Below are 13,370 nucleotides of genomic sequence, written 5' to 3'. Positions count from 1 at the left end.
CATTCCCAGATTTCCAAGGAATCTCCATACTACTTTCCATATTGGCTGCACCAATTTGCAGTCCCACCAACAATGTATGAGTGTGCCTTTTCCCCCACATCCTCATCAACACTTACTGTTGTTTTTCTTCTTTTTTTTTTAATATTTATTTTTTAGTTTTTGGCACAACATCTTTGTTTTTAGTTTTTAGTTTTCGACACAACATCTTTGTTTGCATGTGGTGCTGAGGATCGAACCCGGGCCGCACGCGTGCCAGGCGAGTGCGCTACCGCTTGAGCCACATCCCCAGCCCCTGTTTTTCTTCTTAATAGTTGCCATTCTGACTGGAGTGAGATGAAAACTTAAGAGTGGTTTTGATTTGTATTTCCCTAATTGCTAGTGATGATGAACATATTTTCATATTTCATTTGTTGATTGGATTATTATTATTATTTTTTTTTTTGGTGCTTAGGTTTTTGAGTTCTTTATATACTCTAGAGATTAGTGTTCTATCTGATATGTGAGTTGTAAAAGTTTGCTCTCAGGATGTGGGCTCTCTATTCACCTCACAGATTGTTTCTTTTGCTGAGAAGAAACTTTTTAGTTTGATTCCATCCCATTTATTGATTCTTGGTTTTAATCTTTGCTCTATAGGAATCTTATTAAGGAAGTTGGGGCCTAATCCCACATGATGAAGATTAGGGCCTACTTTTTCTTCTATTAGACACAGAGTCTCTGGTTTATAATTCCTAGGTCCTTGATCCATTTTGAGTTAAGTTTTGTGCATGGTGAGAGATAGGGGTTTAATTTCATTTTGTTGCATATGGATTTCCAGTTTTCCCAGCACCATTTATTGAAGATGTTCTCTTCTGTCCAGTGCATGTTTTTGGTACCTTTGTCTAATATAAGATAATTGTAATTTTGTGGGTTAGTCTCTGTGTCCCACCCTCAAGAATATATATAATTATTTTAAGTTAGCCTGGTTCTAAATATCCTTTCAGAATATTTCTATTTTATTTATACCTTCATTTAACATTATAATTTAATATCACAGACAAAAGACTCCTATTTGGGCTTATTTTTTCCACCTGTTTACCTTATTCTTTTAACCATTTTCAGTTAATCTTTACAATTTTTCTTCCCAGATTTTCAAGTAAGTGTATGTTCATGACACAAAATTGGCAGAAATGTTATCTCCCTCTTTTCATCCTGCCTTATACATGAATCTGGTCAAATTGATTGCTTAGTGGCCACTTCCTCCCCCTTCCCCAAATAGTTCAAGTATAGAGTCCTTTGTCTGAACTTCAGGATTCTGACTTGATACTACTTACCTGTGAAACCCCGTCTTTACTCCCAAACACAACTTTCTGCCATGGTTATTGTTCTGGAAACAGGCCATAATTGTTTCTGAATTAGTCTTCACACACAGGTTATACTCAGTGTTTGAAGTGTCTTTCCTCTTCTTGACTGCTAGTTAATTTCTCTTTGTCTGTTAGAGCAGGTCAGCTTGTTGAACCTTCTCTGGCCAGCCTAGGCTTGTCATAGTGGTAAGATTAGAGATAGAACCCAAACTCCTGCCTTGCTCTGCACTATCACTTTAGCAGTATTACCCAGATCAATTAAAGGATGACCCTCAAACCTGTTGGCTGGTTCTTTTCTCCTAGTCAGTGATGGCCTTCTAACTCTGTGGTTAAGTTATCAAAGAGGACCAACAGTGCCAAATCACCTATTTCAGGATACAGTGTGGCTGGATAGCCAATATAGTACCTGGTCAGAGTCAAGCCAATATAGTACCTGGTCAGAGTCAGTGTTCCACGAATGATTGCTATGTCTTCCAGCTCCACGGATGACCCACATCATAGTACTCCAACCTAGAACATCTTTGTTGCATGTCAGCACTGTGTACCTGGTGCTGGGGCCTCACATGGTCCTGTGAATCTCCACCTGTGGCAGTTCAGTACTAGGTCTTGATAGATGGCCTGTGGGTAGGGATGTGTCACAATGAGTGCTGTTTTAGGTAAGTTTACTCAGAACTATAACAAAGTAACAATGAAGAGCTGGGAAACTATTGGATATTTTAAGTGCCTCTTTTTTAGACTTTTTTTTTGGTGGACTTGCCCTCATTCTCTTATTTATTTGTTTATTATCATATAAAAGCTGCATATTATACCTATATGGTATGCTACATGATGTTTTGCCTATTGATTTTTCAACTTCCTTTCCTTGACTCCTTGATTCAAGACAAGATATACATTTCTTGAGCAGCTTTGATTTGTGGATGCTGAGTAGTCCCAACCTGGCAGATTAGTTCCTTGAAATACTTAATAAAGTGCTTCGTACTAGGAACCTGGTAGAAGTAATTTACTTAGTTTCTAAAAAATCTTTGATAATGCTTCCCCTAAAAGTTTAAAGGAAAAGGCCAACAGAATAAAAAAAAATACTACTATTTTCAGAGATTCAAACATATTTAAATAATAGCAAAAAGAAAAAACAAATGAGTACAGGTAAAAAGCTGCCATTTACACTGTAGAATAGTCTGTCCTTGGTTGACTGCAGTTTTATTATGACAAGAAAATATTTTCAATGCTAGCAAAAGTCTTTGGAGGAAAGTTTAGAAAAACAGTTGATAAACATCAAATTAAAGATACTTAGAAAAGCTGAAACTATTAGCTTTGTCACAAAATTGAGTTGAATTTACAAACATGGGCATTTATTACTATGATATGTCCCAGTTTTACTGTAATTTTAAAAATAAATGTAATTAAGTTATATATACAGTATTTTAATATTCATTATATAGTTTTTACATATCTGTGAATTTCAGTGTAATTTGATTAACACATTTGTACTGGTGGAGTGCTAAATAAATACATTTTGATGTATGGGAAGTAAAATGGAATAAAATAACCCCTTGTCTGCCTTAAAAAAATGTTTTTTCTGATTTTGAAAAAATACAAAGCCAACATTCAAAGGTCTTTAAAAACTAGATTAGGCCCTATGTAGATCAGCTTAGATTCACTGACTAAATATTTCTTCCTCTTCAAAGATCAAACGTTTTTGACAGTGGTGATGACCAGCAAATGGAGTTCTTGTCATGAAGAAGTAATTACAGTGATCTCTTTAATTCATTGTTTCCTTTCTTTAATTTCAATTAACTGCAGTCAATAGTAGTCCCAAAATATTTCTATTTGTCTTGACTCAAAAGAATGCAACATATTCATATAACTTTTATTACAGTGTATTGTATAATTGTTCCATTTTATTGTTATTTTTGACAATCTTTTTGAATAATTTATGTATTAAACTCTATCATAGAAAAGAACATGTATATACAGGAATTCTTAATGTTCATGGTTTCAGGCATCCACTATGGGGGTAGTAGAATATCCCCTAGGGATAAGGAGCACTACCGTATTTTAATTCAATATCAGCTTTCTCAAGAAAATTAGGTGTTTTACTTATTCTATGTATATAAAGTATTTAAAGTTTGACCACTATAGTTTGTACTTTGTTAGACTGTGGAAGTTTATTAACTACCCTCAGGTAAGTCTCTATGTGGAAGAGTTCACAGGTTAGACTGTCACAGCTAATCTCTCTGCCTGCCTGCTTACTTCCATGCTCCAGGAGAAAACTGGAGTGAAATTCAACAACTCTTCCCAGTACATTCCATCTGCTGAGCTTTTGGTCCTCACAAGGAAAATGACACCCTCCTGGTTCACCCAAAATTTGCCCAGTTCATGTCCCTATCCCATCTTTCTTATTTGTTTGGGTACAGATTTTAAAGATGAGAAATGCTGTAGGCAGCGGGCAGGTAGGATTTTGTCCTGTCTCCACTGCTACAGGGAGTGCTGCAGGTCAATCTGTTCCCTATCCTGTCTGAGCCTCTTGTTAGCCTTTCCACAGCAGCCAGAGGGATTTTTTGGAAGTATAAATTAGATCATTTCAGTGCTCTACTCACAGTTCTTCCTGTCTACATCCAGTGATCTTTCCATGCTGAAAAAGTCCTTCCCAAGGGCCTTTCAAACTCTGTTGACCATGTCTCACAGTATGTGGTGTGTTTTATATTGCCCCAGAATACCTGCTTCCTCACATATAATGGTAGATGATTTACCTGTATCACATGCAGCACATCCTGATATTTTCTATTTTCCTTTGTTTCTTCTCGTAATATACTGGTTGCAACTAGAAGAGTTGATTTCATGACATGTTCCTGGGTTATGACCCTCATTTTGTAGAAAACACCACATATGATTTGATCCATGCCTACCTCTTAGACTGTATCTGAACCACTCCCCTCACTTGGCCTTGCTCAGGCCCTCCATTTACACCTGTGTCCCTACTTTGCTTCAGATATGACCTTAAGGACTTTGTACTTCTCTCTGCCTAGAAGACTAGTTTCCTAGACAATATTATTCCTCACTTTCCATTTCAGTTGGACCTTTGTTCAAAGGTTTTATCAGATTTTTCCTGTCCTCACCATCCCAGCATTCTCCATTCTCTTATCTTATGTAACTTTTCACTGTAGCCCATATATAGTATATGATGTATTCATTAGATGTTTATAATATTTTATTAGAAGAAGCTCTATGAGAGTAAGGATTTTGTTTTTTCATTCATCACTCAATTCCTAGAGCGTGCAGCCATGCCCAGCACCAATGTGGGTACTTTTTTATATTAGTTAAATGAATAAATGAAATTCATAGTTAGGATTGCATTTATCTAACTTCCCAGGAGGCTTTCTCTCCCTTTTCTTTCTTGTGTCTTAAATATAAGCTGTTGACTTTGGGCAAAGATCCCTGTAGTCTCTGTAAGCAAGCTTGGAGTCATTAGGTCTAAGAATGCTGGTTGGAGTCGTGTGTACCTTGAATATGAACTAGAAGGAGAATGTGGTCCAGCCCCACAGGCTCTCTATCTATGGGGGAAAGCAGGGCTGTGGGTGGGCTATAGCAGGCTCTCATTCAGGTGTAGTGTTGGTGTCATATAGGAGCAATATAAAAATTGGGTTCTGTCTGCAGGTCCGCAGTGCTGACATTTTGGTCATCTTTTGGGAGTAGTAATAGGGACATTCTGATGTCATCATTTTGGCTGGGCTGGCTTCATGGCAGAGCTTAGTGGCTGAGTATGGGTCATGAAATGTGAAAATGCCTGGGTGAGAGGCATTATTGTTGCCTGGGCTATAGTGAAGCTGTCTGACTGGTATCTCCTGTAGTCTGCCTCTTACCGGTTGTGCACACTGCTGACTAGCCAGAGTTAAGTGTGTTTGTTTTTTCTGCTCAATAAGAAATATTATGCTCTTATATTTTACATTCTTTGAGGGTACTCAAGAATTTCTTTTAGAAATCTATGTGTTTTACACTTTTAACACATCTTAGTTTGAATTGTTTATACTTTAGAAGCTCATACAGGCACATGTGACCAGTGGCCAGTGATGCAATAATACAGGTTGAGATTTCTTAAGCTGCTGTACAAATAAGGCAGCCAATCTGCTCTTGAAACCTCCATATTCCACAAATCTGGAGCACTTCCTCTTTGTTTCTCCTGAATCCTACCATACTTCAGTTGGGATTTTTCAACCTTGGCACTATTGACTTTTGGAAGAGGTAATTCTTTGTTGAGGAAGAGTGAATTATGCATTGTAATGTTTAGCAGCATCCTTGGTCTCTACCCATTAACCAGGACCCTTCAGACTGCCAGCTGTGACAATCAGAAATGTCTCCAGAGATCGAGGGCTTTAAGATCAGTCTCAAATCTCTTATTTATCCACAAAGGGTTTTCATATGCAACTGGACAAGTCTACATCTGTGACCTGTCTTTCTTCTGGACCTGACTTATTATCTAGCCAGTATGGAAAAAAATTTATTTTCAGTCAGAAAAGTCTGAGAAATGTGGATTAAAGAAATTTCAAGTCTTTTTTTTTTTTTTAAGGTGGAAGTTTTATTGATCTTTGTAACAGAAACTTACGTTTGTTTGGTTCTTCAGTAACCAAATCCCAATCCATCATTGCTGGGAAAACCTCTTGTCTGCAGAGTTAGTTGGAGACATGACAGAGGAAGGAGAAGTTGTTCTTCCTTCCTGACCCCACAGTCATGCATAGCACACTCCCTAGGTTCAGGCATCAGATTTGTTCGTACAGAACTTGAGGCCCTGAGTGAGTGAAGGAAGATGGCAGTGATGGTGTCAGGTGACAGCTGCTGTGGCATCTTGGCCAGACCATTCCTGTTAAATGCTGGCATTGTGCTTCTAGTTTTTGGCTCTCCATTGTTGTCTTTGGTTCCCATCTGTTTTCTGAGCTTGGTCTTCCAATCTTGTCTCAATTTATGAGCCCTTAATATCCTTCCATTTTTGTTCCAATCACCCAAGTCAGTTTTCATTATTTTCAACTGAAAGATTCCTAACTAATAAAGCCTGTGGAACCATTTGGGAATTGCTGGTTCCAAGCATTGATTTTTGCCCTTATATGTTGTTTTTTATTTTGATTTTTCCAACTCCCAGGTCTGTGGCTTTTCTCCCCAGTTTTCTCCTTAAGGTTTTTCATGGGGGAGCTGTAACTTTTCTCACATCATTTAGTATGTTGCTTGCATCCTAGAATGCTGAATGGAGAGGTTGTTGGACTTGCACATGGGCATTTGGATTTAATCTGCTTCATTTTGCTAAGGAGCTCTGGCTGTCTAGCTCCATGACTATCCACCAACTGCTGCTGGAAACTTAGGGGGTTATCCTGAGCATCCTGGGAATAATTGAAACCTTGGGTTCAGCCCAAAGATTGTGCTAAATAGAAAAAATTTAGATGCCAGAATAAGTGACTAGGTTCTTTTAGGGACAAGATTAACCTTCTGGCAGTAGTCGATGAGTTGAGGAGTATAATTTGCAGAAATGGGAAATTGATTACTAAAGAGCATCAATAGTTGGAATTGACTAATATCTCAAGGATAATTGGCTAATATCTCAAGGATACTTGAAGGATAAAGGAAGGTGGTAAAACCATGTAATCATGATGTGATTCTACTGTAAATCAGGGTACAAAAATGGGGATATCTGGTAATGTGAACCTGAACTATCTTCCAGTGTGATGAAGGAGTGTTACATGATGAAGTGTTATAACCCATTTGCTTGTAGATGCAAGACACTGGAAATGAAAGCTAGATGGAAGAAAAGTATAAGCAGAAAACAGAAAACATTGGTACTGAGGTGAGATATTGGGAGATCAAGTTGGTCTTTGGCTTGGTGCTGAATTCATTATTAACCTGGACTTGGATTGATGCCCTAAAGAATGGGCAGGTGAAAGTCTGTGAGATGGGAATTAGAGATTAGGGGTAAGTGGCATTATAGCAATGCCCTCTGGGCTATGGCAGTATGTACTGTCAGGTTGCCAGTGTCTTTGTTTCTAGAACAGACAGATACCTGTTTGGATTCCACAGACTGGCTTAATCAATAGAATGTGAGGAGAGCTGGCGAATGCCCTGCAGGTGTATAGATGTCCTAGAACACTCATCCAGGGTTTATTGGATGCTGGATTTTGAGAAGAAGATTGTTTGTAGACCCTACCTGCTGGTAGGAATGGGGCTCTCAGGACAGTTTTAGTTCTCTGCCTTTATGGGTTAGAAACTGGGCAAGTCTGTCTGTTCATTTACTGTATAAATTGAACATCTAATGAGCCTGATTGGATCAAACATGCAGTGACATTTAGGTATTTTTTTTTGTCAGCCTACAGGTGAAAGATTAGACATAATCGAGTGATTTTTTTCTTTAGTTTCAATATTTGATATAAAAAATAAGTTTACCATGATGGAAGGGGCACAGAATTTATTGATCAACTAGTTTTGTGCTAGGCATTTGTATATATAGGAGGGTATAACGGTTTCCTGGGAGGATGCAAATTTGAATTGAAAACAAATACAATTTAGAAATAATAGACAAATGAATACAATTAAGAAGGGTACTGAGTATTATTTTCTGGTAATAAAATGTATACCTGTGTATACCTGGAGATGACTGCTTAGAGACAACACTGGGAAAAAGATTTGGGTAGTACAGTTGGATATAAAAATATAGAAGAGAAAGTAGAAAAATTAATCTCCCTTATTTGCTCAATGCGTTTTGGGAGAAAAGTCTAATAAATTATCATAATTTATTTTTGTGTATAAGGAACAGAGTTAAAATCAAAATACAAAATGCATCTCCTTTTGATGTTGTGTGTTTTAGGAGTATTTTGAAGAACACAATCACATCTGAAGAAACACAAATGGAAAAGATGGCAAGGCTAGAAAGTAGATTTGCTGGGAAAATTATCTTTGTTTCTACTGAGTCTTGAACAGGAAAAAAAAAAAAGATAAAATTGTGAAACAAGTATTTGAGAACAAGTTTACAGCTGACGAAGGGCCTGAAAGTCAACAAAATGACACACTAAGGGAAACAGTGGGAGTTTTTTTTTAATCAGAAAGTTTTAAGAGTATTTATTGACTTCCAATTATGATTTCATGTCTGTTCTTCCCAAAGGCAGGTGTACTTGAAACCCCTCTTGGCTCTGAAAGAAGATTCTGTGGTTCTGATGAAATTGTGTGCATTAGAATCACTTCTGTTGGAAAGGAGATGCTAAAGGGTACTTGAATGAAATATTAAAAATTATGAAGGACATAACAAAGGCCAATCAGTCCTTTCTTTTCCCTAGACCCCCTAAGATGAGAACAAGGGTTATTTGATGAAATTAAAGAGTAGCAAATTAAGTGCTAATAAAATGAGATAGTCACTTATATAATTCATTGCCATGGGAGGTCACAGAGGCAAATTCTGTGGCCAGATTTAATATGAAGTTGAATAATTTTATAACCACTAATGATATTTTTAGCAGTCAAGGCTGATACTGTGAAGGAAGTGATCTTATTACATTCCCCAGTAGATGGTTTGCAGAGACCTCTGGCAGGTGGTGTCTGAGAAATGTGAGTAGAGGCCTTGTGGGCTATAACTTTAGGTGGGAATTGTAACAAAAAAATCCGTCTTAAAGCAAATGATCCCAAGCAACCCCTTCATACTTTTGTCCCATCTTATGGAGGTCCAAAACTCTTTTCCAATCAGGATCAATTGAGAAAGACATTGCCCAGAATTAAGAAAATTTCTGGAATCTCAGGTCAAGGGATTGCAAGTTTGAGGCCAGCTGCAACAATTTAATGAGACCCTGTCTCAAAAAAATAAAAATAAAAAATACATAAATAAATAAAAATGGCTGGGGTATAGCTCTGTGGTAGAGTACTGGGTTCAATCCCCAGTACCACAGGTGCTTCCTCCCCACCCCCCCAAAAAATGATTTTTGGGAACCACTCAACTTACTTATTTATTGAATACCATGCTATTCACATGTCATGTATTCTCTTGGAGTTTTAAAAATCTTTTGGGGATGTAAACAATTTTTTACATCAGTACCATTTCAAGTGATGGCATTGGGCTAAAAGCAGACTGTAAATTTGCATGGAAGTACAAAGCAGCAAAGGAATATTGAACCTGTGCGGTTTAGGGAAGACTCAGAGCAGGTGACTTTTGAACTGAACCTCAGTGTATGAGTAGGAGTTAATCTGCCTGCAGAGTAAGGAAGGGCAGTCTGGTTAAAAAGAACAAACTGAACACAGGGTTCAGAGATGGAACATGACATGCTGTGTCAGGAAATTGCCTGCCATTTAGCAATACTGGCAGATGCAGAAGAGACCACAAGGAGCAAGCCAGATGAGCACATGTCCTGGGTTTGCCTGAGACTTCTTGCCTACAGAAGAGCTTCCAGTGAGGGCCTTAGTAGGGGAGTAGGGAAGAGGAGGGGAAGAACTTTGAGGAAGTGTCTCAGGACTCATTAAGGACAGCCAGTCCAGCTGCCTAGGAGTGATCCACTTCCCTCTTTTGACCACTTTCAGTAGTTACTTGGCAGTGAGTCTTGTAGGTCACATAACTTTGCTTCACTGTTACTCTCTGCCTGGAATGATCTTTATCTAGAACCTAATCACCATTGTTAGTGTTAAAAAATAAATAAAAGAGATCCTCCCCTGTGTTTGAGAAGAGGGAGGTTCTTCTAGGCCTTAGGTAAATTAGGATGAGCCCAGTGTGACTGTCCGGTGTCTGATCTTATTCCCTTGGACTCTGCCTAGAGCCAGCTCAGTCTTTGGTGGGAAAGAAGAGGCAGAAGTTGGCCTGACCCTAGCTTTTGCTTTCTCTCTGAAGTTGGCTCAAGAAACAAGCAGGAAGACGTACAGTATCTTTGAGGAGCAGAAGCAGATGGATTGAAATGTTAAAAATCTGTTTTGTTAAATGATTTCAGCTAACAAAATAATTTAATTAGGGAAAAAAGGGAAAGCACACAAACTGTTCCTTCTGTAGTAATGTTTAAGTGGAATATCATTAATCTTTGAGAATTTTTGCATGATTAATATTGATACTTAAAAAGAGGCAAATGGAAATGGGAGAAGTCTTTTATAAATATTGATTTTCTGGTGATCTAATCTTTATGGTAAAGGTTTTTTTTTTGTTGTTTTTTTAAAAAAATAAACTCACAGGTGATTTACCACTGAGTTATATCCCTAGCCCTTTTTGTTTTTCAAAATTTTAAAACAGAATCTCACTAAGTTGCTTAAGGCCTTGCTAAATTGCTGAGGCTGGCCTTGAAATTGCAATCTTCCTGTCACAGCCTCCCGAATTGCTGGGATAAAAGGCATGCACCACTGTACCCAGCTTTTGTGGTAGATGCAAATACTTTATTATTATTTGTGTTGTTGCATAGTACAGTATGCAATTGGCAGTGTTCTTTGTCATGTTATAGAGCTGCGTAATTGAGATGTGTTTCCTAATGAATAACCTTTTCTATAGCAGAAGAATTTTCTTCTGGGATCATTCTTCAAAAACATGGAGTTCCTACAGGGATATAGAAATGATGTTAGTTATAGAAGGTAAACAGACACATGCCCAATTTACTATGGGGCTACCTGTTATGAATATCAGTGGAAGATATTGAAATACAATGCATGACACTGTTGTTAGACTCTCAAAGGCAAATAAGGTAATGACTTACAATACAGTAAGTACAAGAAACAGTTTCACCATGGGTCCTTGGTGAATGAAATACAAGTTCTGTGGTAGAGGCACAATTAAATGTTAGCTTTGTCTGAGAGAGCCATGTCTTCCCCAGGGCTAAAACATGAGCCATTTGGAAGCAAAGAGAGCAGATCAAAGTAGGAGAAATCACTTGAGAACAGAAGCAACACAGATATCTTCTGGAACTTTTAGTAGTTTTTTTATTTCCCTTTTAAAACTTTTGTTATATCATTGTTGTTATCTCTGATACATTTTGAAAAATTCTCCTTTGATGGGATGTATCATATCGGTATCTAGTAGATATTAATCTTGTCAGGAAGTGGGTATAACCAAGCATTACTTTAAGCCCCAGCATTAATTCACTTAAGCATTTATTTATCTTGTTTGCTCCCTTGGACTAGACACTTACAAATAAGTTTTTGCTGTCAGAAGTGAGGCATGTACGACGGGGAATACAATCCCAGAATACAATCCCACCCCCTCCACCATGGTCATTATGATCTATGCAGTAAATCAATACTAGTTCCTCTAATTCCATATGTACTTGATTTTACATGAAGTATGCCTTGTGATGGCTGAGCTTCCTTCAACAAGGTTATATATTTGTTGTTGTAAGGAAAAAAGCAAAAGTTTTTAAAGAGTGTTTACATCAAATGGTGAATGTATCCTTTCCAGAGCCCTGTGTCTATAGGTGACTATATTAATAAAACTTTTCAGTTTAAAAAGTGTTGTTCTCTCCCCTTTAGAACTTAGCTGGATTTCCAAAGTACAGGTGAATCAGCCAGCAGTTCTGAGGCGGGCACAACAAATTCAGGCTCGAAGAACCGTGAAAAAGGAGTGGCAAGTAAGGTTCTTCTTGAGCATTCTGTCCCTGTGTTTCACAATGCGTGGTCTCTTCCCTCAAGGCTACAATATTGAATTTCGCTCAAGATGCATCTAAACTTAAAAGATTGCAGCTGTCCAAGACTTATTTTAATAATTCATATATGATGATGATGGGTTGGAGAAAGATAACACATTTATCCAAACAAGTTAAAAATCTTATCACTCTTGAGTGGCAAAACCGCAAATGAATTTGAGGCATCTTTATTCATGAGTGAATTAAATGGCATATTTTCTCAACGAATTTATTCAGTTTCTTAGATGTGCCTTCTTTGGTTGTCTTCTGGTTTAATTTTAAAACCATAATGTCTAAACCTGGTATGTCCACTGTTGAGGCCCTGAGGGGTAAGAGTTGACCTTCTTTGACCATCATGCTTATCTTACTATTACTTTTCATAAATCACTTTTCAAAATTCCAAAGGTGATGTTTTGCAGAGTACTTATGGTCAGCATATTCTTCAGTGTTTACCAACCAAAGACGTGCTGTGCAGTTCTAAAAGGAATTCAGAGTTCATTTCACAAGGGACTTGGAATACTGTGATTGAATCCTTTAGAGTAATATTCCACATTTTGCTCATCTTTGGAAATATTCTGATTGAAAAGACAAAAGGAAGTTCATCAGAATGAATTGTGAAACAGGAATATTGTTTTTAAAAAGGAATTGGATTAAATTGGAAAAAAACAACATGGAACTGACAGATTTTAAAAAACAGTGTCTTATTTCTAATCCTAGAGTGGAAAGGAAAATTGAAATAGAAACCTTCTTCCTGAGATCTCCTACATCAGGGTAGCCATCGAAGATTCCTTGTGGATGAGATGGAAAAGTCAGAAGTGTGGAGACTTCGTCTACTGGGGGTTTCTGTTTGGGATATCAGTAGGAGAAAAAATATTAAGGTTCTGCTTCTTCTTTTTCACTTTATTCTGAGTAATGTTCATCTTGTCAGTGAATCTCGTTTACACTTGTATCATCATATGCTTTAGAATAGTGTAGACATCAGGTATTAGTATCTGTGTTTGTCGAATGAGTACAAATTGGAGATTAATTTTAATTTGCTTTGCCTTTTCTTTCTACTAGGCTGCTTGGCTCCTGAAAGCTGTTACCTTTATAGATCTTACTACACTTTCAGGTGATGATACGTTTTCCAACATTCAAAGGCTCTGTTATAAAGCCAAATATCCAATCCGGGAAGATCTCTTAAAAGCTTTGAATATGCATGATAAAGGTAATGTTGTATATAATATATCTGGTGTTTACCTGCTTATGATACCAATTATGAGATCTAAGAGGACTTAAGATTCACCTGCTAACAAGATGGTATTTGTGAAATTCATGATGGAAGCTCTGATCATATGTATGGACAAATAATTGAAATGTTCTTTTAAAAATGGCAAGAAGACAATCTGAATCCTGCTTTTAGGTCACTTCTTTCTGTCCACAGATT

The 13,370-nt window shown here is 37.4% G+C and overlaps 1 protein-coding gene across 4 annotated transcripts in view; it reads left to right on the top strand.

The window, feature by feature from the left end:
• Nucleotides 1–13,370, top strand: part of Dera (deoxyribose-phosphate aldolase) — a 109,706-nt gene that overhangs the window by 20,668 nt on the left and 75,668 nt on the right. For 3 of the 4 annotated variants that reach the window (XR_013423057.1, XM_005331873.5, XM_078015188.1), the window contains 2 exons: nt 11,793–11,890; nt 13,004–13,151. Coding sequence is in view for 3 of the 4 variants with exons in the window: in XM_005331873.5 (XP_005331930.1) it covers nt 11,793–11,890; nt 13,004–13,151 (246 nt within the window). In the remaining variant the exon portion in view is untranslated. Of the gene's footprint in view, nt 1–11,792; nt 11,891–12,661; nt 12,823–13,003; nt 13,152–13,370 lie in introns of those variants that run through there. The other variant, XM_078015189.1, reaches the window with a different exon arrangement.

This window comes from Ictidomys tridecemlineatus, chromosome 6, assembly GCF_052094955.1.
Source record: "Ictidomys tridecemlineatus isolate mIctTri1 chromosome 6, mIctTri1.hap1, whole genome shotgun sequence".
Classification (NCBI taxonomy): Eukaryota; Metazoa; Chordata; class Mammalia; order Rodentia; family Sciuridae; genus Ictidomys; species Ictidomys tridecemlineatus.
The sequence above is the reverse complement of the archived record's forward strand: the minus strand, read 5'-3'. Positions and strand labels throughout refer to the sequence as shown.